The following is a 27,463-nucleotide window of genomic DNA, read 5'->3' as shown; positions in this document are numbered from 1 at the left end:
AAAACCAGTTGTTAAATTATTTAAATTCCATCACCTGTCTGTGGAATTTGGTAATTGATGAGAAGAGACACTAGAGAAGGAAAAACCACAGGTCACTTTGAGATCTCAAGCAGAGTGACTGGCAGTCCTTGATGCTGACAACAGAAACAGGAGTCAGAGGATGAGCAGCAAGCTTGAGGTAGGCAACCATGAGGTCAGTTTTTGACATGAGTTAGGATGCCTGCAGGAAGTCCAGGTAGCGATGTAAAGCAGGCAATTGGAAATTCATTTCTGGAGCATGCTTTGGAGAGTCTTTGCACAAAAACGGTAGTCAAAACAAAGGGAATTTCTGGTTGGCAAAATAGTGTGTCTCTAGAATTTCCTCTTCTGTGCACAAAGAGAAATAAAGTACATCCTGCAAAACCAGATAAAAATATGTACAGATCTTCATCTGACCATGTACCCCCTCCCTCCCTCAAAACAAACAAACAAAAAGAAACAACCTAAAACCAATGACTGACTGGCTGGCTAGTGGTCTTCAAGTAAAGGAATTCCTCATTGTCTCGAAATTTGGACAGCTCCCTAAAGTTCTTAGAAAAGCATTTTGATTTGCACAAATATCTGTCATGGTATGTTTTAAGATGACTCCTTTTCAGCAAGACAAGTATATTGCTTTCCTCCTTAATTCAGGTTAACCACATACAAGAAGACTTCCCTTTCGCAAACGTCTTGAAAGAACAATTCTTTTCAAAAGTAGAATGAGAAAATATAAAACTCGAATAAATGTGACAGGGTAAAACGTCTCTATAGAGTTTTCGCCTATATCTGCTGGGACCGGAGCAAATATTAAATAAGAGTTGAAATTTAAAGAAAATTAATCGAATATGAATAGTAAGGAATCATCTTCACAGGCTGGCTAAACAGGCGTCTGCACTGTTTTCGCGAGACGGCGGTGGGATGAAAGAGGTTAAAATCCAGTGGCTTGTGTGGTTCAGCTGAGGTTACCTGGTAGAAAGGCAACTGGAAGTAGTGGCGCGAGGTCGCTGTTTCTCCTAGAAGTTTTGCGTCTTTACCGCAGACAGGTGCAGGGGAATCCAAGCCACGCTCCTCGCAGTGCGCAGTAGCAGGGCCGGGCGCTGGGTTTGGTGGCACCGCGGATCCAGGTTTCACTTTGGCACGTCAGAGCCCTTAATGAGTGTGTGATACGGATTTTCCCTGATTTATCCATTCATCCATCGATCTAGCCATCCCTCCATCCTTTTTCTCAGGACCAGGGCCTGCGCTGGGCACTCCACCATCCTTGACCGCATGCAAACCCACAGGACTTCATGGGAGGAGGAATTTTATGCAGGAGGACGCAGGGAGACGACCCTGGGACCCCTCACCGCGCGTGGCTCCTTCGCAAAAGAAAGCGGTAAATTCTCTGGCCGACTACGGGTGGTGAGGACGAAACCACCAACCCTGGAGGAGACACTTCCCCTCCCCCAATCAGGACAAGGAACGCAGCCCCATTCCATATTCTCCCGGGCGCTCTGACCCAGGGGCCCCAGACCTCGGTCAGCCCGAGAGGCCCCGGCAGGTGCCAAGGAGCCCGAGCCGTCCCTCAGACCGCGCCTCCGCTCGGTAGCCTGGAACCCGCCCCCATCGGAGGGGTCAGAAGGCTGCGGGCATCGGGATTGGCTGGCTCCACCTGCGCCCCACCGACTCAGGCAAGAGTGGGAACTCGGGGAAAGCGCGGAGGCCGCGGCTGCGGGGCGCTGATTGGCCAGCGTCGCAGGGGACGACGGGTGTGGAGGGGGCGGGCCCAGGCAGATCCCTCCTTTCCAACAGATTCATCCCTGGCTGCTCCCACGTTGCATCATCTCCAGCCTGCGGCTGCTGTGAAAGCCTGGGCGTGGTGCGATCCACTTAGCCGGGGGCTCCAGCCCTCTTTCCAGCGCTTCTCCTAGCCTTCTCCGCACCTGCTCTTGCGCCCAGACCGGGAGTCTCCCGAGGCGGGCTCCCAGAACCTGCTCGGCACAGTTAGTGGACATCGCCACCTCCGCCTGAGAGCCCAGTCTTTTACTGGAGCCAAAATCCCTCACCTCCTTCATTCAGCTGGGAGCCGCGGGCAGCGCCATGGAGAAGAGCAGCGAGACCAACGGCTACCTAGACAGCGCCCAGGCTGAGCCTGCGGCAAGGCCTGGAGCGCCCGGAACCGCGGCAGGACGCGCACGGCGCTGCGCCGGCTTTCTGAGGCACCACGCGCTGGTGCTGCTCACCGTGTCCGGTGTGGTGGCGGGCGCCGGCCTGGGCGCGGCGCTGCGCGGGCTCGGACTTACCCGCACGCAGGTCACCTATCTGGCCTTCCCCGGCGATATGCTGCTCCGCATGCTGCGCATGATCATCCTGCCGCTGGTGGTCTGCAGTCTGGTGTCTGGCGCCGCCTCTCTCGACGCCAGCTCTCTGGGGCGCTTGGGCGGCATCGCGGTCGCCTACTTCGGCCTCACCACGCTGGGCGCCTCCGCGCTCGCGGTAGCTTTGGCGTTCATCATCAAGCCTGGGTCTGGCGCTCAGACCCTTCAGTCCAGCGATCTTGGGCTGGTATCGGGACCCCCTCAAGTCCCCAAAGAGACAGTGGATTCTTTCCTCGACCTGGCCAGGTAACGATCCCCCATCGCAGTGGAGACGCCAGTTCTCCAGTACACTCCAGTTCATTCATAAACACACACCTTTATATATTCCCTAAGAGTTAATTCTTAATTGAGTCTGGTGGCCTTTAGCACTTTTAAATATCAGAGTAACGTCTGGAATCTTTGCATGCTGACCAGACCTTTTCAAACATCAGCCTTGGCGCTCTGGACAATCTGAAGGAGCAGGGAAACATCTTTTAGCAAGAGCCAGTCCCACCGGTAGGTGAGTGTGTATTAGTGAGTGTACTTTACTCCTTATATTCTATGGCTACGTTCTAACCACTCTCGGATATCTTCACCCCATTTTCTCCCCCACAGTGCCAGGAAGCTTCTGGGAGCATTGGTTTTGCCTGTTGGGTCATCCTGGCCTGTGATCTATGGCCCTTTCTGTTTCAGCCTTTTGGCTGGGAGGAAGCTGGCAATTTTTTAAGAGTTCTCAGAGGACCCAAGGATAACAAGACTGAGGGTTAGTTGTGTGGGGCCCGTTGCCCAGACAAGTGTCTCGGGGTTTGGGACAGGTTGCCCACCCCATAGTCAGGGCTACTGTAGAGTATTGTGAGTTTCAAGGGGCTTTATTTGTGGAAAAGTGTGAGTTCTACAGGAGAGGGAAAGAGAAGCATCTTCACTGCTTTCTGTGACTCTTACAAGTTGCTTTTCATCCCTTGAGACATAGTGCCCTTTGTGTGGATTACACATGTCAGCCTCTCCTTTCTTCACTAGCCCAGAGTTCACAGATGGGAAAATTGCAGCCTGGAGGCATTTGCTGACCTGGCCAAGTGCAGCTGAGTGAGCAGCTCAGCTGGCTCCCACTCCAGGTTTCCAGTCCGGAGCCTTGGAGAGGTATGTTTTGTCTTGAGTCACTGAGGCAAAGCTAAGGCTGTGAAAAACAGCAGACCCTGGGCAAAGTAACTTGACTTCCTGCCGTTTCCATTTCTCCTTCTGGAAAATATGATGACTGTCTACCACTCAAGAGAAAGAGTGTTCATTTGAAACTACAGCAACAACAACAACAAAAAATCCAAGGCATTACATTGGAAAATAAAAATCTCTGATGAGGCAGACCAGGAAGTTCTTACAAAATACTTCTTACCAAAAAGGCAGGTGGAGGTGGTCTGTTGCAACTTTGATGATGTCACAGCCTTTGTTTAGTGTTTGGCAGCTTGATATCTGGAATCTTAGAGATTCTTAAAGTTTGAGGACTGGCTTATAGGTGGGTGTTGAAAACAGTCTAGTGAGGTTGAGAGTATATTTGGCTTTTCAGTATGTATATCTGTCAGCTGTCCTGGGAGAGAATGCAGTTATAGGGGTTAAAGGATTCTTATTTGCAGGGATCAGTGGCCCATGGAATGGTTGTGGATACACAACTCTGACCTGTTGGTTGTACCCCCAACGTGAGGCTCAGTAGCATTCTCATCTCCAAGAGAGACCATGGCCCCAAAACAGGGTGATACAAGGGGCTACTTTATTACCACCAGCCCCAGAAGGGTTCTCTTATTTCTTGGTTGTGGCTTTCTCGTTTTAGACCCTTTAGCTCCTGCTTCTGAAGTGAATGGTGACCAGCATCATGGCTTAGCAGCCAGTCTAGGTGCAGACTTTTCAGTGACTTGCGCTGCAGATATAGGGAAGGACTGAAAGAACCTTTGTCGTGGTTTATTAGGGATAAGTAGTGTTTCATAATGCTTCCAAAGCCAACCTCATTTAATCCAGCAGCTCACGGATAAAGGTAGTAAGGTGGTATGATCCTATTTTATGACTGAGGAAATTGAGCCATAGGGAGCTTAAGTGATTTGCTCAAGATCACAGAATAGTTTATCAAAGGAGGGATTAGAACCATGAGTCTCTGTGCCCCACAGTTCAGGGCTCTCTTTGTCCTAGTCTGCCCTCCCCTACCTAAGTCAACATGTCATAGTAACGACACCATCTGCTTAATTTAGTCCCATAGTCTCAGAAATGTTTTCTGTCAGCCAAAAGAGGAACCAGGTAGGGGTTTGTTTGGTCAAGGCAGATACCCACTTCCTCTTTAAAAAAAAAGAAGAAGAAGAAGATCAGCCCCTTTAATGAAAGAAAGTGTGCAGCTTCTCAAATGTGGCTTTCACACTGAGCAGCTTGTGAGAGGAAACAGTCCTGAGCCATTTGGAAATACTTCCTAGGCCTGGGAAGACTCTAGGTAAAAAAAAAATTTTCATTGCTTCCTTCAAAGAAACCTCACAGATGTCGATTTTATGTGACTGGGCTGTTCCCTCACAAAGGCAAAGCATGATCCTTTTTGCCTGTGGGCATGTGAATGAAATGGGAATCTACCAGTAAATACCCCGTTTATCCAGCAGGCTCTCACCACTGACTGCCCACAACTTAAACACCTGGAAGGAGTGGGAAAGGTCTCTCAGTGCAGTGCAGACTTTCCTAAAGGCCGTGACCTTTCCTGGTCTTCTACTGCCCCCAGACCCACGAGGTCTCTCTGCCACAATTTCTAATTTGTTGTTGTTTTTCCAAGATATAAGTCAGAAAGAAATGAAGCCAATAGGTAGTCATTATGCCTTGGAGAAAATTCAGAATGCCATTACCAAATGGTTTGATTTCCTACCACACAATGGGTTAGGAATAACAAAGTAGACTGGAAGTGGGTGTGAGGTGCTGGCACTTGGAGCAGGCTCTTTGAAAACTGAGAAGTGACAGTGGATAGCAACTGCCAGGTGGCAAAGTCACAGTCTCCTCCTAAGCAGCCTGGAGCTTTTATGCCCGAACACCCGAAAGAATACCAGACTCTCAGAACTAGGTGTGACCCAAGTGACTTTTCATCCAAGATGAAATGGTTTGGGTACCAAAGAGACAGACACAGTTTATCAGGAACCCAGTCATTGTGAAAGTTCTTAGTCCCGAACAACGCTATTGATTATGAGTCCTGCGCCATGTCTATAACTTTCTGTGCTCTGGCTTCCTCATCTTCACAATGAGGATCATATAGTACCTACCTCACAGGGTTGTTTTGAGGGTTAAATGAGTTATGTTTGTAGAGCTCCTAGGACAGGACAGACTGACCCAATATGTGCTAGCTGTTGTTATAAATGGAGCGATATTACAGAAAGATTGGGGTTTTCCCCATTCACAGCTAATGAGGGTGGCCCTCTTTTTATAATTTGAAATAAATGAGTGTAATGGGGAAGAAAAGGATGTCTGGGAGAACTCAAGATGACTTGTGGCTAACATACCCTTTAGATATACTGGGAAACCATATGGAACCTGGAGAAAAGCAGTGAACAGTGACGGACTGTTTCGGACTAATAGAATCAACACTAGGAAATGTGGAAAATGGAAAAAAGTCCAAACTAAACACAGAAGAACCTTCCACTCTGAAATGGGGAGGAAATCTCACATGTGCTCCGTGACATTTCAGTTTCTTTTCTAACTGTGTTACCCATTTATGGTCTCCAAAGCTGACCTCAGCTCTAAATGGAAAGCACTGAGGCAGCTGGCTTTTAAACGCTCATCTGGGTGCTAAAAATTGCAGTTTTCAAGTAGAAAACCGAAGGCTTATCCGCAAAGGAGGCAGATAGAGACAGTTCCTGGGCCAAGGCACTGTCTGCACTGGCAGCCAGAAGAGTGGCCCTGGACCGGTGTCTTTTGCAGAAGTATAGGAGGGTGCTGCCATGTGCCTGGTGAGCACAAATGAGATTTTGCCTGTCGCTCTTTTTTTCTAGGAGCCGTGTTTGTTCTTGTGCTCCTTTTATCAACAGTGGACCCTGCTATGAGCCTTTCCCTTGGGAGGGGCTTACTTTCCTTCCCAAGGACCGGTATGAATATGATACCTCTCAAGCTGCAAAGAACACATTTCTTCAATAGGTGCAAAGAAAACTATTGGAGACAGAGGTCCAATCTTAGCCCCTAGATCACAGTCAAGAGAGTGAATAGCCCTGGCATGCGGGGGACCCGGGTTCGATTCCCGGCCAGGGCACACAAGAGAAGCGCCCATCTGCTTCTCCACCCCTCCCCCTCTCCTTCCTCTCTGTCTCTCTCTTCCCCTCCCGCAGCCAAGGCTCCATTGGAGCAAAGATGGCCCGGGCACTGAGGATGGCTCTATGGCCTCTGCCTCAGGCGCTAGAATGGCTCTGGTTGCAACAGAGCAACGCCCCAACATGGGCAGAGCATCGCCCCCTGGTGGGCATGCCAGATAGATCCCAGTCGGGTGCATGCGGGAGTCTGTCTGACTACCGCCCCGTTTCCAACTTCAGAAAAATACAAAAAATAAATAAAAATAAAAAATAAAAAAGAGAGTGAATAGTGGATCATTCCTTTTAAGTGTCCGCGATGGCAGGTTATTTGATCTATGCCTATGTATCTCTCTTCTATCGGCAAGATGAAGACTAGGCAAGTCTAAGAAGGATCCAAATTAATGGAGGTTTCTCAGCCAATCTACTCACTAAAATGGTAGCTTGTAATTTTTTTTTTATTTTTTTTTTAGCGAGGTTGGGGGGACAGATAGGGACAGACAGACAGGAAGGGATAGAGATGAAAAGCATCAGTTCTTTGTTGTGGCACCTTAGTTGTTCATTGATTGCTTTCTCATATGTGCCTCCAGCCAAGCCATGACCCCCTTGCACAAGTCAGCAACCTTGGGCTTCAAGCCAGTGACTTTTGGGCTCAAGCCAGTGACCATGGGGTCATGTCTGATCCCATGCTCAAGCCAACAACCCCATGCTGAAGCTGGTGAGCCCGCATGCTTAAGCCAGTGACCTCGGGGTTTTGAACCTGGGTCCTCAACATCTCAGGCCAATGCTCTATCCACTGCACCACTGCCTGGTCAGGGTATAATAATTTTTTTTATGGTTTTAACCCAACATCATTCCTTCTACTACCCAGTAGACCACCTTAATAATTCAAGGACTGGCCCTGGCCAGTTGGCTCAGCGGCAGAGCGTCGGCCTGGCGTGCGGGGGACCCGGGTTTGATTCCCGGCCAGGGCACATAGGAGAAGCGCCCATTTGCTTCTCCACCCCCACCCCCTCCTTCCTCTCTGTCTCTCTCTTCCCCTCCCGCAGCCAAGGCTCCATTGGAGCAAGGATGGCCCGGGTGCTGGGGATGGCTCCTTGGCCGCTGCCCCAGGCGCTAGAGTGGCTCTGGTCGCGGCAGAGCGATGCCCCGGAGGGGCAGAGCCTCGCCCCTGGTGGGCGTGCCGGGTGGATCCCGGTCGGGCGCATGCGGGAGTCTGTCTGACTGTCTCTCCCCGTTTCCAGCTTCGGTGAAATACCAAAAAAAAAAAAAAAAAAATTCAAGGACTGCAAAGAACATATACCCAGAGAGGCAGATTAAGAGCAGACACTGAAGTCAATTATCTGAATTTGAATCCAGCTCTGCTTACTAGCTGTGCGGACAAGTCATTTAGCCTCTCACTGCCACAGTTTTCTTATCTGTAAAATGAGGCTAATAATAGTACCTACTACATAGACTTGCTAAAAGGAATAAAGGACTTAATATTTGAAGGTCTTGCTAATACTCTAATGTCACCCAGCCTCTCAGGCTGCTTGATTCAGAGAGTGAGTGCTGTTCTTAGCTTTATTTCCTAAAATGTCCCCCAGCCCAGGGGCCCAGCATTAGCCTTTGCAGCTGGAATCCAAAACTGGATGTAGGCCTTAAAAAGAGCATAGATTACTCCCCACCTCCCACTTTCCTGAACGTGTAAGTCCACTACCCCACCCTTCCTCTGCTCCCAGCTTGGTCAGAGGTACCAAGATCAGAAGGAGCACATCCCTGCTAACTGACTCTAACCGTAAACACCAGGGATGATAAATATCAGATGTGTGTAGCGTGAGCCATATCCTGTTCTGAAGAGTCTTTGAAATTTTCATAAATTCAGTAAAGAATTTTTGAACGTAGAGGAAATATTTGGGAACAAAAGATATACCTAAGCAAAAGTAAATTGTTTTACATTCTTCTCAGCTAGAACAGGGAACTAGGTACCACCCTTGACAATAGGATCAGAGGAGTAAATAGTAACAGATGCGTAAAGAAGGAATACTGTGAAGTTTTTCATCCTGTGAGCTGCATGAGTCTGTAGGGTACTGCCAACTAAAGCTCTGCTGTCACCAGTTCAGCCTCAGCTCAGATCAGTTTTTCTGGTTGTTTTAAGTAATGTGTCCAGGATTCCTATAGCTCTGGAAAGGTGTGTGTATTCATTCTCTCCCAATTTGGTCTGATTTGTGTCTCTGGATTTAGTATCATGGTCTTAGAATTCTTGCAAATGTTTTTGATTTTGAATCACTATAAGAAATAACATTTTTTGTGTGTGTGTTTTTAAACCAAGCTCTGGCCAGTTTTATTAAATAAAAATTTTGCAGAATTTACTTCTCACCGGTCTGTTCTGGCATGCTTCTAACGATATCAGAATCACTCGATCAGTGACAGCCAGTATGCATACTCTGTAGCATTTTCCACATGCTGTGCCCAATTTCATCTTATTGCCACTGTAGTGATGGACAGCAGTCTCGGCCAGCATGGCATGGTACTCTATTTCAGATTTCCTCAAGGATGGACAGCTGTTGGCAAGGATGATCAATTTTGCTTTACCTTCTCTGATCATCTTCAGAGTTTGCTTGTACCTCAGCATGTAATTTCCACTTTTCATGACAAGTTGGAGCCTAGAGTTGATTAACTCTGGCGACATTTTCCTCTTCTTTGTGGCCACCGTCTTCCTGCCTTAGGTGTGGGTGGCCCCGACCAAAATGGCCAGGGAGCAAGGAAGAAGAAATACATTTAAATTTATGGCATCCACACACATGCACCCTGACCCCACATACACAGTCTGAAACACCAGTTTCACAAAACAACATTTCAAGTGTGATACATACTGATTCGTTCCATTCTGTCTAATGTATTACATCTTTTATGAAATGCTAAATGAGGAGGTTGAACTTGGTCACCGCTAAACTTTCTTACAGCTCAAATGTTTCTTATTTTGAAAGCCCACAAAGTTGATGTGTGAATGTGAGGCGTGGGGGAAATGCCTGAAGACGGAGCTCTGGGGAGCAAAACTGCTTGCATGATGAGCAACTGATGCCTGAAACAGGATTGCCCATAAGTTAGAAAAACCTGGAGTTCATAGCAGCATCTGAGTTTGAAAGGAGAGAGGGGAAGAAAGAGTACAGAGAGGATAAAGTTGCAGGACTGACACTGCCCGACTATGAGACTTAGGATAAAGCTACTGTAACGGAGATATTGTGGTATTGGCAAAAGAATAGGCAACTAGATCCATGGAACAGCATAGAGAGACAGAAATAGACTATCACAAATATAGTCAAGTGATCTTTGACAAAGGAGTAAAGGCAATAAAATGGTACAAAAATAGTTCTTTCAACAAATGGTGCCGGAACAGCTAGACATCCACATGCAAAAAGAAAAAAAGAATCTGGACAAAGATATTGCACACTTCATAAAAATTAACTCAGAATGAATCACAGACCTAAATGCTAAACTACAAAACTCCCAGAAGATAGCATAAGAAGAAACCTAGGTGACTCTGGGTACGCACATGCCTTTTTAGATACAATACCGAAGACAATCTTTCAGATGTTTTGCTTTACTCCCACAGCCTCAGCTCCTTGCCCCTTGGTTTGGGCAGGAGAGGACTGCTCCTATTCTGGTCTGTGGAAACCAGAGGAGACAAGGGGAAGGAATATGATTTTGTGGGTACATGAGATTCCGCTCACTAACCCTAGGCAACCCCCTTCCCACGAATTACTATCTGAGAGTTGAGCTATGTAACCTAAAGAAAGTTCAGTCATCCCATTGAATGTAATTCTTTTTAGCTGTAAAATCTCCTTTGCAGTTAATACTGTTTATGTGTGTGTGTGTGTGTGTGTTTATCTTTTAAGCATTTTGACATACGATATATATACAATGAAATGCCCCATTTTAGGTGTACAGGTTAGTGAGTTTTGATTGCGAACTCATTTAACCATGTCACAATCCAGACACTGAACATTTCTGTCACCAATGTTCCTTCTCAGCAATCCCCACTCTCTACTCCTGGCCCCAGGAAGTTTTGGATAGAATGTTTTGCTTCCTACCCCTATAGATTAGTTTTGCTTTTACTAGAGTTTTGTATTAATGGAATCATTCAGCATGTATTTTCTTTGTCTGGCTTCTTTTGCTCAGCACAATGTTGTTGAGATTATCTGGGTTGTGCATATCAGTAGTTGATTTCTTTTTCTTGTCGGGTAGGATTCCATTTGTGTGGGTTTATCATAGTCTGCCCATTCACCTGTTGATGGACATTTACGTTTTGGGCTATTAAGAATAAGACTGTTCACTGTGCAAGTCCTTTCTACAGTCATATATTTTAATTTTTCTCTTGGGTAAATATCCAGGAATGTAATTGCTGGGTCATTTGGTAAGTGTATGTTTAACTTTATAAGAAACTGCCAGACACCTCGTTTTCTTCTTAGGAAGTTGATATTTTTTGGCAGGAGTGGTTGCTTTGCCTCTAGTATTGTCTGTACCTCTCTGTTGGATTTTATAGAGTAGATACTGTGGACTATCTGAAAATAGGTTGGTGTGTCAGTGACTGTTTGGTCTGGAAATTCTGGGTTAGGGTCAAGGTCCATTCTGGATGAGACAGTATTGGATTATTGCTCATGTTAAAGAGACCAGGCAGGCCAGCTAGCAGGGTTTAAACAAATAGTGCGTGTTCTTTGGAAGAGAGTGTGTTTCAAGGCTGTGGGAAAGACTGTGCTTGCATCAATTGAGGATACTGCTAATCCCCAAAGGATGCTGAGGTACATCCAGGGGAAGTTGTTCCCCATGGAGAACTTGGAGGGCTTCCAGCTAGCTCATTCTTAACTTCCCTGCCCTCTTCCCAGTGGCCAGCTCAGTCCTGGAACTATTGTGAGTTGTCATATGGTGTGTGTAGAATAGGGAAATCTTGGCTTAGGACCTATTTCTGCTTCTAACTAGTATAGCAAATGGAAATGAGATCCCAAACCTACCCCACAAGTTTGAAATACGTAAGAAAGGTGCTTTGTAATGGAAATAACAGGCAAATGTTGGCTACTGTTCATCTAGACACTAAGGAGTAGTCAGTACTCATTGCTAATCTTTTTTACCTTTTTTAAAAGTAAATATGCTTGTGATAGGACTCAAATTTCTGATCACCATTTTTTAATGGTTAATTCAACTGAAGATCACATTTTGTCTGCATAAATGCAGGCATATACTAGCTGGTATTTGCTAAATATGTTAAAAGCAATTCTGGTTTTATAGGCAAGTATGTTTGGAAAATGCTGTGTTGCAGTCTCTACCTGCTGGCTGTCTTGTGGAAGCACTCTGAGTGTAATTAAGTTGTTTTTTATCTCGTTAATCCTGTTAGCTAGTATATTAGTTATCTAATGCACAAATTTAATGTTGTCAACAATTTAGCAACTTAAAATCACGCACATTAATCTCACAGTATCTGTAGGGTCAGGAATCCTGGCATGACTTAGCTGGGTCTTCTGCTTCAGAGTTCCTTACAAGGCTACAGTCAAGGTGTTGGCCTCAGCTCGGGTCTCCTCCAAAGGCTCAACTGGGGAAGGATTCACTTCTGAGGTCACATAGTTGTTGGCAGAATTCGGGTCCTTGAAGTTTAGACAGGGACCTTGAGTTCCTAGCGGGCTGTTGGCCAGAGGCCACGCCCAGTTTCTTGCCATGTTGGCCTATCCAACATGGCAGCTTGTTTCATCAAACATTCAAGCTCAGAAGTCAGTTAAGAGTCTTCTCACAAGATGGAAGCCACAATTTTACATAACCAAATCACAAAAGTGACATTCTATTACCTTTGCTCTATTCTTTTGCTTAAAAGCAAGTCACAGGCCCCACCCACACTCAAAGGGAGGGTATTACACAAAGATGTGGCTTCCAGGAGACCATCTTCACCTCTGCTTGCCAAAGTGGGTTGCAGTCAGACTTGCCTCCCTCTGAAACCTAATCTACTGCAAAGAGTTGACTACAGATTCTAATGTTAGGTAAATAACTCAACCACAGAAGTAAGAATTACTACATAAATCTGGCACGAATTGTAAAGGATGATTCAGAGTTGCTTACTCTTCTAGATTTATTCTTATCGGCAGTGGGTAGAACAAAGGTCTGTCAGGGATTTTCTCATGTATTAAGACCAAAATCCTGCACAGAGCCTGACCCCAAAGGAGGCCCTCAGTAAAAACTGTATGACTAGACTTTGGTTTCAAGACATAGCTTAAGGCCCTGGACAGTTGGCTCAGTGGATAGAGCGTTGGTCCAGTATGCGGAAGTCCCAGGTTCAGTCCCCCATCAGAGCACACATGAGAGCAACCATCTGCTTCTCTTCCCTTCTCTCTCTCTTCCTGTTGGCTCGATTGGTTCAAGCCATTGGCCCTGGGCCTGAGGATAGCTCAGTTGAGGCCGCATTGGTCCCAGACAGGGTTGCCAGGTAGATCTCAGTTGGGCACATGCAGGAGTCTGTCTCTCTATCTCTTCTCCTCTCACTTAAAAAACAAAAACAAAAACAAACAAAAAACCATAGCTTAACTTGATAGGCTTTATTGCCTTGCTTTTTTACCCTTTTTTCTTGAAATGAAATTCATAAATAGAATTTACCTACATGCACAATTTCAAAACATTAAATGACTTAACTGTAATATAAAAGACAAGAAAATTTGTAATTTAAAATATGGTGTTTTAATTTGTAAATGCTCGAAAACAAAGTGATTAGGTGCTTGCTTCTGAATTTAGATTTACTATTAATGGCACAGCTATAATGCAGACTTAAAGACTCAAATTCTGTAATTTGCCATGGGCAATGTGATTTTTACAGAGTTGAACAATTTTTGGAAACATTCAGAACAAAACAAAAACATAATTATCCCACATTTTACACAATAGTTGCATTACTAGAAAAATTCAGTATATGTTCAAATTATGTAAAAACTACCTTGTTTCAGGGTTAGTTTAGGCTCAGACAATTATAAGGTTTCACCTGCAGGTATGTCATATAGTATGTTGGAAAACATGAGGGCCTTGAGACCATTTATTGTACAAGACTTTGTCGCACTTAGCAGAATGAATGGCTGGGACCTGGCACTATCCCCTACTCCAAGTCCCTCCAGGAATGCTCCCCAAGTATAACCACAACAAAAACACTCCCATGGATTTCACTAGGGGACAGCACTACTCCCCATTGAAAACCACTGCAATAGGGCTTAACTAATTGGGAAAAGGAAAGTGAACACAGTTAAGCCTAAACATCAAGGAATACCATGAGGGAGAGGAGATAAACATTGGTACACTCAAGTGTCTATTATGGCCCAGCAGCTGAGGCATAGTTTGATGTTTAGACAAGCAGAAGACCACAATAATTGCTGGAGGTGAAGAGAGGAGTACTGTATGTTAGGCTGTCAGGAATGGGCATCTTAAAGTGGATACTTTGAATGCTGAGTTTTAAGAATACTGATGACATGCTTCTTTTTCCAACAGAAACCTGTTTCCCTCAAATCTTGTGGTTGCAGCTTTTCGAACGGTAAGGCTTGATGCTTTGCTAAAAATTATAAAAATTTAGTCCTGGCCAGTTAGCTCAATCAGTTAAATTGTTATCCTGAAACACCAAGGTTGAGGGTCCAATCCCCAGTCAGGGCACATACAGGAAGCAATTAATGAGTGCACAACTAAGTGGAACAACAAATGAATGTTTCTCTCTCTCTCTCTCTTTCTCTCTCTTTCCCTTCCTCTCTCTGCCTCTCTAAAATCAATAAATTAAAAAGTTATAAATATATGAAACTTTGGTGGTGTTGGGATGTATAAATTAATGCTATGGAATTAGGTAAGATGGAAGAGGGAGAGATCGTATTAACAAAACTTGGTAACATTAGTCTAAGTTTTATAGATGGGCCCCTGGTATAAAACAAACAAAACAAAAAACCTCAACATTTCTCTAAAATATCCCACTGGTGCCAACATCTTTTCATATCACCTGAGAAATACCCTCAAATCACTATTTGGGGCTCTCTTAAATAGTTTAGAATATTTTTAAGTACAGTTTTACCTTTTTTCTGATTATAAAGGTAATACATGCTCATTGAAAAAAAATTTTTTTTAATGAGGTTCAAAAAGTTGAATAAAATGAAATAAAAATTACCCATATTCACCACCAAGAAGAACATTTTGGTGTACATCCTGCAGCTCTGTTTTTTCTATGCTTGCCCACATGTTTTAAAAATAATTACACAGTACATATTGTTAGTTTGTGCATATACTACATATATTGTTGGTAAACTCTTTCTTAAAGCAGTATATTATGAGGATTTTCTTCTGTCATTAAATATCCTTCTGCACAATGTAATTGGCTATCTTCCACTGGATGAATGTACCATAATTTTACTCCATTGGTCTCTTATTGATGGACATTCAGGTTGTTTCTAGTTTTTCCCTAATTTTAGCAATAGTGCAAGTAATATCCCTGTGGCCATGCTTTACAGAGAAGAAATATAAAGGTCTAGATTGGATGGACTAATCCAGGGGTCTCAAACTCGCGGCCCCTGGACTAATCTAATGGCCATTATTAAGCAAAGACTTTTCTGATTCTATTTATAGCTTCTTAAAAAAAATCTGCAGCCTGACCAGGTAGCATAGTGGATAGAGCATCAGACTGGGACACAAAGTACCCAGGTTCAAAACCCCGAGGTAGCCGGCTTGAGTGTGGGCTCATCCAGCTTGAGCGCAGGCTCACCAGCTTGAGCATGGGGTCACTGGCTTGATTGTGGGATCATAGACATGATCCCATGGTCGCTGGCTTGAGTCCCAAAAGGTCACTAGTTTGAAGCCCAAGGTCACTGGCTTGAGCCCACGGTTGCTGGCTTTAGCAAGGGGTCACTTGCTCTGCTGCAGCCCCCTGGTCAAGGCACATATGAGAAAGCGATCAATGAACAACTAAGCAGACTAAGGAGCCACAATGAAGAATTGATGCTTCTCATCTTTCTCCCTTTCTGTCTCTATCCCTCTCTCTGTCTCTCTTTCTTATCTCTGTCAAAAAGAATTTGCATACAAGAACAGCTGTTGCTTGTATATATAACATGAGACAGGAGAAAAAGAAAAGGGGTTTTCTCTATGAGGTGTTAGGGCCTGTCACATGTGAGGGGGGTTTTGTCTTTCCTGCCAACCTTGCTCACAGGACCATTAACAACTCTCCCTGTCTAAAAGCTTGATAAATCAAAGCTGAGAGAGACCAAAGCTCCTCAGAGGTTGGCACACAACAGGCCTTTCGGTCTGTACCTCCTAATGGTCTGCCCTGGACAGTTCAGAAGCCAGGCTGTGAAAAAGTCAGGTTGGGTGTTTTATAACAGATTCCCTCAATAGTGCATGCCTCCACAGCGAGACACCTGTGTGCATCCTGCAGAAGTATGTGAAATCAGCTGTAGGGCAAAGTTGGAGAGATGTTTCACTTTGAGAAGTGGGTCTCCCAGAATACTTGTCCAGAAAACTCCATCTTGCCTGACATTCATTGCTTTGGAGAGTAGAGGCTCAGGGCATTTAGAAACAGATTCTGTCCATGGCCATACCACCCTGAACGTGCACAATTTTATCTGATCTTGGAAGCTAAACAGGGTCAGGCCTGTTAGTATTTGGATGGGGGAAAACAGATTCTGAAAAGCAGTCAGTCAAACAAGTTCTGGAACTAAGTGGGGCATAATTAAATGAATAAAAATAAAATGACACATTGAAAAGTGAACATGGGCCTGACCACTGGTGGCGCAGTAAAGAAAACATCGGCCTAGGACACTGAAGTCCCTGGTTCGAGACCCCAAAGTCACCAGCTTGAGCACAGGCTTGCCAGCTTGAGCGCCAGGGTTGCTGGCCTGAGTGTGGGATCATCAACGTGATCCCATGGTTTCTGGCTTTAGCCCAAAGGTTGCTGGCTTGAAACTTAAGATCTCTGGTTTGGAGAGACTAGAAGATGGCGACAAAGTAGGCAGATGTTACAACTCCCACCTCCCAGAACCAAAGTGGATTACAACTTAACTTGGGAACAATCATCTTAAAAAACCAACTTTGGACTAAACTAAGAGGAATCTATAACCAAGGATCACCAAAGAAGCCACACCAAGACTGGTAGGATGGGCGGAGATGCAGAAAGGGCTGCCCCACTCCCAGGAGTGAGCGGTGGCCCGGAGGGTCTCTCACACCAGGGTGGGTTGTCCAGAGAGTTGTGGGTCTTCAGCGTCAGGACCAGAGCCCCAGCCAAGCCCCAGAGACTAGAGGAGGTATATGGATAGTATTTAGCTGAAAGAACAGCCAGGTTACTGTCTGCCAGAGGGAGACAGAACTCTCAGACCCAGACTCCGTCTTAAAGGGACCGCACAGAAAACCTCGTTCATAGCCACTTACCCGGGGCTCCAGGAGCGGGGAGTGTTGAGAGGACTAGAGTTGCAAGAGGAAAGTATAATCTCAGAGGCACAGGGAGAGACTGTGGGAGACAGCCACCCTAACCCCTGTATGAGTCACTCCCCAAATCTAAAGTGCCATTTTTCCTGGAAGAAGCGGCATCAGCAAAGGGAAGCAATTACCCTGCCCACCAGAGGCTCTCCTACTCCAGTCAGAGAAAAGAGTTGCTTAGAAGCAGGGGGCGCATCAGGGACATAGGTTTTGAGTGCTGAGGTCTGGGCTACATGCCCCACCCCACGCTGCTGAGTACCCTCCGAAGGGCAGGCGGGCCAGCTACAGCAAGGTGGCCCACACGGTGGGGGGCGGGGGGCAGCACCCAGTGAGGTGGCCCAAGTGGTGGCTGGGGCAGAACCCAGTGAGGCAGACCACATGGAAGCATGTTTAGAGCCCAGTGGAGTGGCCTGCATGCCTGCCTGAGCACCCAAGGAGGTGGCAGTGGCAGCAGTGGCAGGCTGGCAGACAGACCACACCTCGCAAATACAGAGGCAACACCAACTGGCCAAGAGTAGATAAAAGCCAGCCTAGGAGTGCAGCTGATATTTACAATGGCACCTAGACCCAACAGAGGCAGCCACAAAATATGGATCACCTGTAGCTCCAAGAAGGTTGCTAAGGGCCAGTCATAAGCCATGACTCCACTGGTCTGCACCAGGGCTGGCACATCCAGCAACCAGATACAGAGAGCATCAGTTCAGGACCTAGCAACCCTAGTTAGAGTAGTATCTTAAGGAAGGGCTCCTCATACCTGCCCCAGCTAAAGCATAGAAAACACCAACACAAATAGCAAAAAGAGCAGTAGCAGCAGACAAGTATCCCACAGCAGATTATAAAAAACAGCTGAGGTCAACCCAAGAAGAGCTAGAAACAACACGACTGGAAGCTGGAGGCAGACAACACCAACCCTATACTCAGCTAGCTATACAAAGAGCACACCCAAAGGAGCAGTCTATACACAGACAAAATGGGAAGACAGAGAAATGCAATCCAAATGAATCAACAAGAGAAATCCCCAGAAAAAGAACTGAATGACATGGAAATAGCAAAGATACTCGATGCAGAGTTTAAAATAATGATTGTTAGGATGTTCAAGGATCTTAGAGCAACAATGAATGGACATAATGAGCACCTAAATAAAGAGATAGCAAGCATCAAAAATGACATTGAAATCATAAAAAATAATCAGACAGAAGTGACAAATACAATATCAGAAATGAAGACTACACTAGAAGGAATTAAAAGCAGGCTGGATGAAGCAGAGGATAGAATCAGTGATTTAGAGGACAAGATAAACGAAAGCATGGAAGCAGAACAGCAAAAAGAAAAGAGGATCAAAAAATCTGAGGAAACCCTAAGAGAGCTGTGTCACAACATGAAGAGAAACAATATCTGCATCATAGGGGTTCCTGAAGGAGAAGAGAAAGAACAAGGGATAGAGAACCTGGTTGAAGAAATCATAGCTAAAAACTTCCCTAAATTGATGAAGGAAAAAGTCACAAAGTTCAAGAAGAACAAAGAGTCCCATTAAAGAGGAACCCAAAGAGACCTACACCAAGACACATCATAATTAAAATACCAAAGCTAAGAGATAAAGAAATAATACTAAAAGCTGCAAGAGAAGAGCAATCACTTACAAAAAGCCCCCATAAAGATGACATCCGACTTTTCAACAGAAACATTTGAGGCCAGAAGGGAATGGCAAGAAATATTCAAAATAATGCAAAACAAGAGCCTACAGCCAAGACTTCTTTATCCAGCAAGGCTATTATTTAAAATTGAATGAGAAATAAAAAGCTACACAAACAAACAAACAAAACTCAAGGAATTCATTACAACCAAACCAGTGCTGCAAGAAATGTTAAGGGGCCTATTGTAAACAGAACAAAGGGGGGAAGATCTAGAAAAAGAGGAATGTAGATTTAAAAAATAAAAGGGCAATAAATAAACAACTACATATCAATAATAACCGTAAATGTAAATGGATTAAATGCTCCAATCAAAAGACAGGGTAGATGTGTGGATAAGAAAACAGGACCCATACATATGCTGTCTACAAGAGACTCACCTCAAAACAAAAGATACACATAGACTGAAAATGAAGGGATGGAAATAAATATTTCATGCAGATGGAAATTTTTAAAAAGCTGGAGTAGCAATACTTATATCTGACTGAATAAACTTTAAAACAAAGGATATAGTAAGGGATAAAGGAAATCACTACATAATGATAAAGGGAGCAATCCAACAGGAAGATATAACCATTATAAATATCTATGCACCTAATATAGGAACACCTAAATATATAAAGCAGCTTTTGATGGACATAAAGGGCAAGATCAACAGTAATACTATAATAGTAGGGGATTTTAATACCCTACTAATATCAATGGATAGATCCTCAAAAAAGAAAATCAACAAAGAAACAGCAGCCTTAAAGGACACACTAGATCAACTGGATTTAATAGATATCTTCAGAACCTTTCACCCTAAAACAGCAGAATATAAATTCTTTTCAAGTGCTCATGGTACATTTTCTAGGATAGACCACATGTTAGGACACAAAACGAGTCTCAATAAATTTAAGAAGATTGAAATCATATCAAGCATCTTCTCTCATCAAAATGGCATGAAACTAGAAATCAACTACAATAGAAAAACTGAAAAACATTCAAACACTTGGAAACTAAATAGCATGTTATTAAATAATGAATGGGTCAACAATGAGATCAAAGAAGAAATAAAAAATTTCCTTGAAATAAATGAAAATGAACATACAACTCCTCAAAATTTATGGGACAAAAGTAGTCCTGAGAGGGAAGTTCATAGCATTAGGGGCATACCTTAAGAAGCAAGAAAAAGCCTGACCTGTGGTGGCGTAGTGGGATAAAGCGTCAACCTGGAATGCTGAGGTCGCCTGTTCAATACCCTGGGCTTGCCTGGTCAAGGCACATATGGGAGTTGATGCTTCCTGCTCCTCCCCTTTCCCTCTCTCTCTCTCTCTCTCTCCTCTCTGGAAATTGAATAAATAAAATCTTTTTAAAAAAAAGCAAGAAAAAGCTCAAACAACTTAACCCTGCATCTAAAAGAACTAGAAAAAGAACAGCAGGTAAACCCCAGAGGAAGTAGAAGGAAGGAAATAATAAAGATCAGAGTGGAAATAAATGACATAGAGGCTAAAAAAAATATACAAAAGATCAATGAAACCAAGAGCTGGTTCTTTGAAAACATAAACAAGATCGATGAACCTTTAACCAGACTCACCAAGAAGAAAAGAGAGGACTCAAATAAATAAAATTAGAAATGAGAGTGGAGAAGTAACAACTGACACAGCAGAAATACAAAGAATTGTAAGAAAACACTATGAAGAACTGTATGCCAAAAAATTAGACAACCTAGGTCAGTGGTTGGCAAACTCATTAGTCAACAGAGCAATGATTGAAATTTCTTTTTTGAGAGCCAAATTTTTTAAACTTAAACTATATAGGCTGGCCCTGGCTGGTTGGCTCAGTGTTAGAGCATCGTCCTGGCATGCAGGAGTCCCTGGTTCAATTCCTGGCTAGGGCACACAGGAGAAGAGCCCATCTCCTTCTCCACCCCTCCCCCTCTCCTTCCTCTCTGTCTCTCTCTTCCCCTCCAATGGGCCAAGGCTCCATTGGAGCAAAGTTGGCCCGGGCGCTGAGGATGGCTCCATGGCCTCTGCCTCAGGCGCTAGAATGGCTCTGGTTGCAACAGAGCGATGCCCCAGATGGGCAGAGCATCGCCCCCTGGTGGGCATGCCAGGTGGATCCCGGTCGGGTGCATGCGGGAGTCTATCTGACTGCCTCCCTGTTTCCAGCTTCAGAAAAATACAAAAAAAATTAATAAAAAATAAATAAACTTAAACTATATAGGTAGGTACATTCCTTATCGAGGTAGTGCCCACATGTGGTATTTTGTGGAAGTGCCACATTCAAGGGGCTAAAGAGCCACATGTGGCTCGCAAGCCACGGTTTGCCAATCACTGACCTAGGTGAAATGGACAAATTCCTTGAAACATATAATCTTTCAAAAATCAATCTGGAAGAATCAAAAAACCTAAACAGACTGATTACAACAAATGAGATTGAAACAGTTATCAAAAAACTCCCAACAAACAAAAGTCCTGGGCCAGATGGCTTCACCGGCGAGTTCTACCAAATATTCAAGGAAGAACTCCTATCCTTCTCAAGCTATTTCAGAAAATTCCAAAGGAGTGAAGACTTCCAAGCTCCTTTTATGAGGCAAGCATAATCTTCATTCCAAAACCAGGCAAAGACTACAAAGAAAGAAAACTATATGCGCCAATATCCCTGATGAATTTAGCAAACTAGATTCAGCAATACATGAAAAAAATCATACATCATGATCAAGTGGAATTTATTCTGGGGATACAAGGCTGGTGCAATATTCACAAATCAATTAATGTGATTCGCCTGACCAGGCAGTGGCGCAGTGGATAGAGCGTCGGACTGGGATGCGGAAGGACCCAGGTTCGAGACCCCGGGGATTGCCAGCTTGAACGCGGGCTCATCTGGCTTGAGCAAAAAGCTCACTAGCATGGACCCAAGGTCACTGGCCCGAGCGGGGGGTTACTCAGTCTGCTGAAGGCCCGCGGTCATGGCACATATGAGAAAGCAATCAATGAACAACTACGGTGTCGCAACGAAAAACTGATGATTAATGCTTCTCATCTCTCTCGTTCCTGTCTGTCTGTCCCTATCTATCCCTCTGTCTGACTCTCTCTCTGTCCCTATAAAAAAAATTAACTAATGTGATTCATCACAAACAAAATGAAGGAGAATCACATGATAATATCAATAGATGCAAAAACATTTGATAAAATCCAGTGCCCATTTATGATCAAAACTCTCAGCAAGCCTGACCTGTGGTGGTGCAGTGGATAAAGCATCGACCTGGAAATGCTGAGGTTGCTGGTTCGAAACCCTGGGCCTGCCTGGTCAAGGCACTTATGGGAGTTGATGCTTCCAGCTCCTCCCCCCTTCTCTCTCTCTGTCTCTTTCTCCTCTCTCTCCATCTCTCTCCTCTCTCTCTCCTCTCTAAAATGAATAAATAAAATAAAAAATAAAAAAATGAAAAAAAAACAAAAAACCTCTCAGCAAAATTGGAATACAGGGAACATACCTCAGCATGATAAAGACCATCTATGACAAACCCACAGTCAACATCATACTCAATGGGCAAAAATTAAAGCAATCTCCTTAAGATCAGGAACAAGGCAGGGGTACCCTCTTTCACCACTCTTGTTCAACATAGTTCTGGAAGTCCTGGCCACAGCAATCAGACAAGAAGAAGAAATAAAAGGCATCCAAATTGGAAAAGAAGTAAAACTATCATTATTTACTGATGATATGATACTGTACATAGAAAACTCTAAAGTCTCAGTGAAAAAACTACTGGACGTGATAAAAGGATTCAGCAAGGTGGCAGGATGTAAAATTAATACTTAGAACTCAGAGGCATTTTTATACACCGGAAATGAACTGTCAGAAAGAGAAATTAAGGAAACAATTCACTTCACTATTGCAGCAAAAAAAAATAAAGTACCTAGGAGTAAATTTAACCAAGGAGATTAAGACTTATACTTGGAAAATTATAAAACATTGATAAAAGAAATCAAGGAAGATGCAAGCAAGTGGAAGCATGTACTGTGCTCATGGATAGGAAGAATAAACATCATTAAAATGTATATATTACCCAAAGCAATTTATAAATTTAATGCAGTTTCTATTAAAATACCAATGGCATACTTCAAAAATATAGAACAAATATTCCAAAAATATATATGGAACCAAAAAAGAACATGAATAGCCTCAGCAATCTTGAAAAAGAAAAATAAAGTGGGTGGTATCACACTTCCTGATATCAAGTTATGCTAGAAGGCCATTTTACTCAAAACAACTTGGTACTGGCATAAGAACAGGCACATAGTTCAATGGAATAGAACAGAAAACCCAGAAATAAACCCACACCTTTATGGACAATTGATATTTGACAAAGGAGGTAAGAGCATATAATGGAGCAAAGACAGTCTCTTTAATAAATGGTGTTGGGAAAATTGGACAGCTACCTGCAAAAAAATGAAACTAGACCACCAACTTACACAATTCACAAAAATAAACTCAAATGGATAAAAGACTTAAATGTAAGTCGTGAAACCATAATCATCTTGGAAGAAAACATAGGCAGTAAGCTCTTTGACATCTCTCGCAATATATTTGCTGATTTATCTCCACAAGCAAATGAAATAAAGGACAGGCTAAACAAATAGGACTATATCAAACTAAAAAGCTTTTGCGCAGCTAAAGACAATATGAACAAAATAAAAAGACAAACCACACAATGAGAGAACATATTCGACAATACGTCTGATAAGGGGATAATAATCAAAATTTATAAAGAACTTGTTAAACTCAACACCAGGAAGACAAACAATCCAATCAAAAACTGGGCAAAAGGAATGAATAGACACTTCTCCAAAGAGGACATACAGATGGCCAATAGGCAGATGAAAAAATGCTCAACTAATCATTAGAGAAATGCAAATTAAAACCACAATAAGATACACCTCACACCAATCAGAATAGTGCTCATTAACAAAACAACACATTATAAGTGCTGGAGAGGGTGTGGAGAAAAGGGAGCCCTCCTGCACTGCTGGTGGGAATGCAGACTGGTGCAGCCACTGTGGAAAACAGTATGGAGATTCCTTAAAAAATTAAAAATAGAACTGCCTTTTGACCCAACTATCCCACTTTTAGGAATATATCCTAACAATACCAAATCACTGATCCAAAAGAAGAAATTCACCCCTATGTTTATTGCAGCATTGTTCATAATAGCCAAGATCTGGAAACAGCCCAAGTGTCCGTCAATGGACGAGTGGATTAAAAAGCAGTGGTACACCGGTTGGCTCAGTGGTAGAGCGTCGGCCTGGTGTGCAGAAGTCCCGGGTTCGATTCCCGGCCAGGGCACACAGGAGAAGCGCCCATCTGCTTCTCCACCCCTCCCCCTCTCCTTCCTCTCTGTCTCTCTCTTCCCCTCCCACAGCCGAGGCTCCATTGGAGCAAAGATGGCCCGGGCGCTGGGGATGGCTCCTTGGCCACTGCCCCAGGCGCTGGAGTGGCTCTGGTCGCAACAGAGCGACGCCCCGGAGGGGCAGAGCATCGCCCCCTGGTGGGCAGAGCGTCACCCCCTGGTGGGCGTGCCAGGTGGATCCTGGTCGGGCGCATGCGGGAGTCTTGTCTGTCTCTCCCCGTTTCCAGCTTCAGAAAAATACCAAAAAAAAAAAAAAAAAAGCAGTGGTACATATACACAGTAGAGTACTACACGGCCATGAAAAAGAAGGTATCTTACCTTTTGCAACAGCATGGATGGACCTGGAAACTATTATGCTAAGGGAACTAAGCCAGGCAGAGAAAAAAAAATATTATGTGACCTCACTCATTTGAGGAATCTAATGAACAGTGTGAACTGTGGAACGGAATAGAGGCAGAGGCGGGATCAAAGGGACCAGAGGGAAAGTGGTTAGAGAGAAAGGGAATGAGAGGATGAGGTCAGAGAAGGGAAAGAGATTAGTGAAATTATATATACATAACACAACATTATAGAGAGCAGGACAGCAAATCCTGGAGGGAAGGAGGGAAGGTGGTGGTGGAAGGGGGCACAGGGGTGTTGAGGGGAATACAGGGGTGGGGGGATGTATTCAGTGAGACACTTGAATCTACGTAAACACAATAAATTAAAATCAATACAAATTTAATAAAAAAGATCACTGACTTGAGCAAGGGGTCACTGGCTCGGCTGGAGCCCATGGTCAAGGCACATATGAGAGGCAATCAATGAACAACTAAAGTGACACAACTATGAGTTGATGTTTCTCATCTCCCTTCCTGTCTGTCTGTTGATCTCTTTCTCTCTCTCTCTCTCTCTCTCTCTCTCTGTCTCACACACACACACACACACACACACACACACACACGAAAGAAAGGAAAGAAGAAAGGGACGAAGGGAAAGAGAAAGAGGGAAGGGAAGGAAAAGAAAAATAAAAAAGGAGGGAGGGAGGGAGGGAGGGAGGAAAGAAGGAAGGAAGGAAGGAAGGAAGGAAGGAAGGAAGGAAGGAAGGAAGGAAGGAAGGAAGGAGAAAGAAAGAAAAGAAAAGGAAAGAGAAAAAGGAGGGAAAGAGGAAGGGAGGGAGGGAAGGAAAGAAAGGAAAAGGGAAGGGAGGAAGGAAGGAAGGAAGGAAGGAAGGAAGGAAGGAAGGAAAGAAAGAAAGAAAGAAAGAAAGAAAGAAAGAAAGAAAGAAAGAAAGAAAGAAAGAAAGAAAGAAAGAAAGAAAGAAAAGAAGGAAAGAGAAAAAGAAGGGAAAGAGGGAGGAAGGTAGGGAGGGAAGGAAAGAAAGGAAGGGAGGGAGGAAGGAAGGAAAGAAGGAAGGAAGGGAGGGAGGGAGGGAGGGAGGGAGGAAGGAAAAGGGGAGGGAGGAAGGAAGGAAGAAAAAAAAGAAGGAAAGAGAAAAAGGAGGGAAAGAGGGAGGGAAAGAGAGAGGGAGGGAAGGGAGGGAGGGAGGAAGGAAGGAAGGAAGGAAGGAAGGAAGGAAGGAAGGAAGGAAGGAAGGAAGAAAAAAAAGAAGGAAAGAGAAAAAGGGAGGGAAAGAGGGAGGGAAGGGAGGGAGGGAGGGATGGAGGGAGGGAGGGAGGGAGGAAGGAAGGAAGGAAGGAAGGAAGGAAGGAAGGAAGGAAGGAAGGAAGGAAGGAAGGAAGGAAGGAAGGAAGGAAGGAAGGAAGGAAGGAAGGAAGGAAGGAAGGAAGGAAGGAAGGAAGGAAGGAAGGAAGGAAGGAAGGAAGGAAGGAAGGAAGGAAGGAAGGAAGGAAGGAAGGAAGGAAGGAAGGAAGGAAGGAAGGAAGGAAGGAAGGAAGGAAGGAAGGAAGGAAGGAAGGAAGGAAGGAAGGAAGGAAGGAAGGAAGGAAGGAAGGAAGGAAGGAAGGAAGGAAGGAAGGAAGGGAGAACTTGGGCAATATGGAATTCATACCAAGGTTCTCCAAATAATATGAATTGTTTAAAATATCAAACTATTAACCTGAAACTGGGCAGACCTACAAACCATTGTCCAAGGGACATAAGAAAATTCTCCCTGTCTCCTTGGGTCCCTAAATAACCCAGAGGCCTTTTGGAGTTAAGTTACTTTTGTACAGTTCTCAGAGTCCCTTGTCATGCCAACCATTTAAGGAATGCCCCCAACACTGTGAGTGAATAATTACAGAATAGCAAGAAGCCCAGCAGTCCTCTCAGTTCCTATGGGTCCATCTTCCCCTGTGAACTAACAGTGGGTTTTTCTTTCTCTTGCTTACAGTATGCAACTGAATATAGAGAGGCGAGGTACAACACGAGCACAGGAAACATAACCACCGAAAAGGTAAAGCTCTTTGTAAGATCACTTGTGATGAATACTTATAAAGCAAACAGTGCTTCTTAATTGAAGGAGCATACACGATGCATCTTTTTCTCAGCAGGGCTGAAAACTTTGGGGTTTGGTTGGACTGTTTGAAGCACACAGGTTGAGTTTGCTTCTTTGGTTATTTACCAACATGGCCAAAGGCCAGTATCTGTAGCTTTAGAATCTTTAGTGGGTCTGTTTTATCGAATTGGAACTAACGCCCCCTTTCTTCGAAAATATAACACCCCTTCTGCTATTCTAAAATCTAATTCATAGGTGATTTAACCTCCTCCTACACATAGAATTTGTCTTAGGGGCTTAACTTACTCAAGCGGTTATTCATTCACATATATATTTTTTGAGTACCTATTGTTTGCCAGACACTGAGCTAGGTCATGATAGAGCAGGAAGGGACAAGTGACCTCAAGGATTATTCAGTCCAGCCATAGAGCTGTCATGGGAAGAAGGCGGTACTTTGTCCCTTTCCCACCCCCACACATATACCTCCCCAGGGCTGAGGGGCTCCGAGTGCTGCCAGCCTTTCTTTGATTGAAGGAAAAGTTCCATTAAAAAAAAAGTTGAAAGCAACTAATTTAGTTCAATTCACTTCATCTTGTAGATGAAGAACTTGAAGCTCAGAGAAGCTATTTAATATCAAAGCTGGGACTAGAACTATGGTAAAAATGCTCTTTCTGTTTTTACCGTTCTGACATGTGTTTCCTATTCAGAATTTCATAATGTGTTTTGATGGAATAAAATGCCTGTCATATATGCTTGCAGTAGTGAGATTTAGCATTAGTGGAAAAAAAATAAAGAGTAAGTTTTATCTCTACATTTAAAGCCAGTGATTTAGGAATGAATATCCTGAAAATATCCACAACAATCCTGGAAAATCTTTTTCAGAAATT

The 27,463-nt window shown here is 44.1% G+C and overlaps 1 protein-coding gene and 1 pseudogene across 1 annotated transcript in view; one reads left to right on the top strand and one right to left on the bottom strand.

Moving 5' to 3' along the window:
* Positions 1–1,828: 1,828 nt before the first annotated feature.
* Positions 1,829–27,463, top strand: part of SLC1A4 (solute carrier family 1 member 4) — a 38,212-nt gene continuing 12,577 nt past the window's right edge. The window contains exons 1-3 of the mRNA XM_066378146.1: positions 1,829–2,621; positions 14,129–14,171; positions 26,472–26,534. Coding sequence (XP_066234243.1) covers positions 2,098–2,621; positions 14,129–14,171; positions 26,472–26,534 — 630 coding nt within the window. The 5' untranslated portion in view covers positions 1,829–2,097. The remainder of the gene's footprint in view (positions 2,622–14,128; positions 14,172–26,471; positions 26,535–27,463) is intronic.
* On the bottom strand, positions 8,986–12,327 carry LOC136397411 (large ribosomal subunit protein eL30 pseudogene; annotated as a pseudogene).

The sequence above is a fragment of the Saccopteryx leptura genome, chromosome 3, assembly GCF_036850995.1.
Source record: "Saccopteryx leptura isolate mSacLep1 chromosome 3, mSacLep1_pri_phased_curated, whole genome shotgun sequence".
Lineage (NCBI taxonomy): Eukaryota > Metazoa > Chordata > Mammalia > Chiroptera > Emballonuridae > Saccopteryx > Saccopteryx leptura.
Note: the sequence above shows the minus strand (reverse complement) of the source record. Positions and strands in the feature narration are given on the sequence as shown.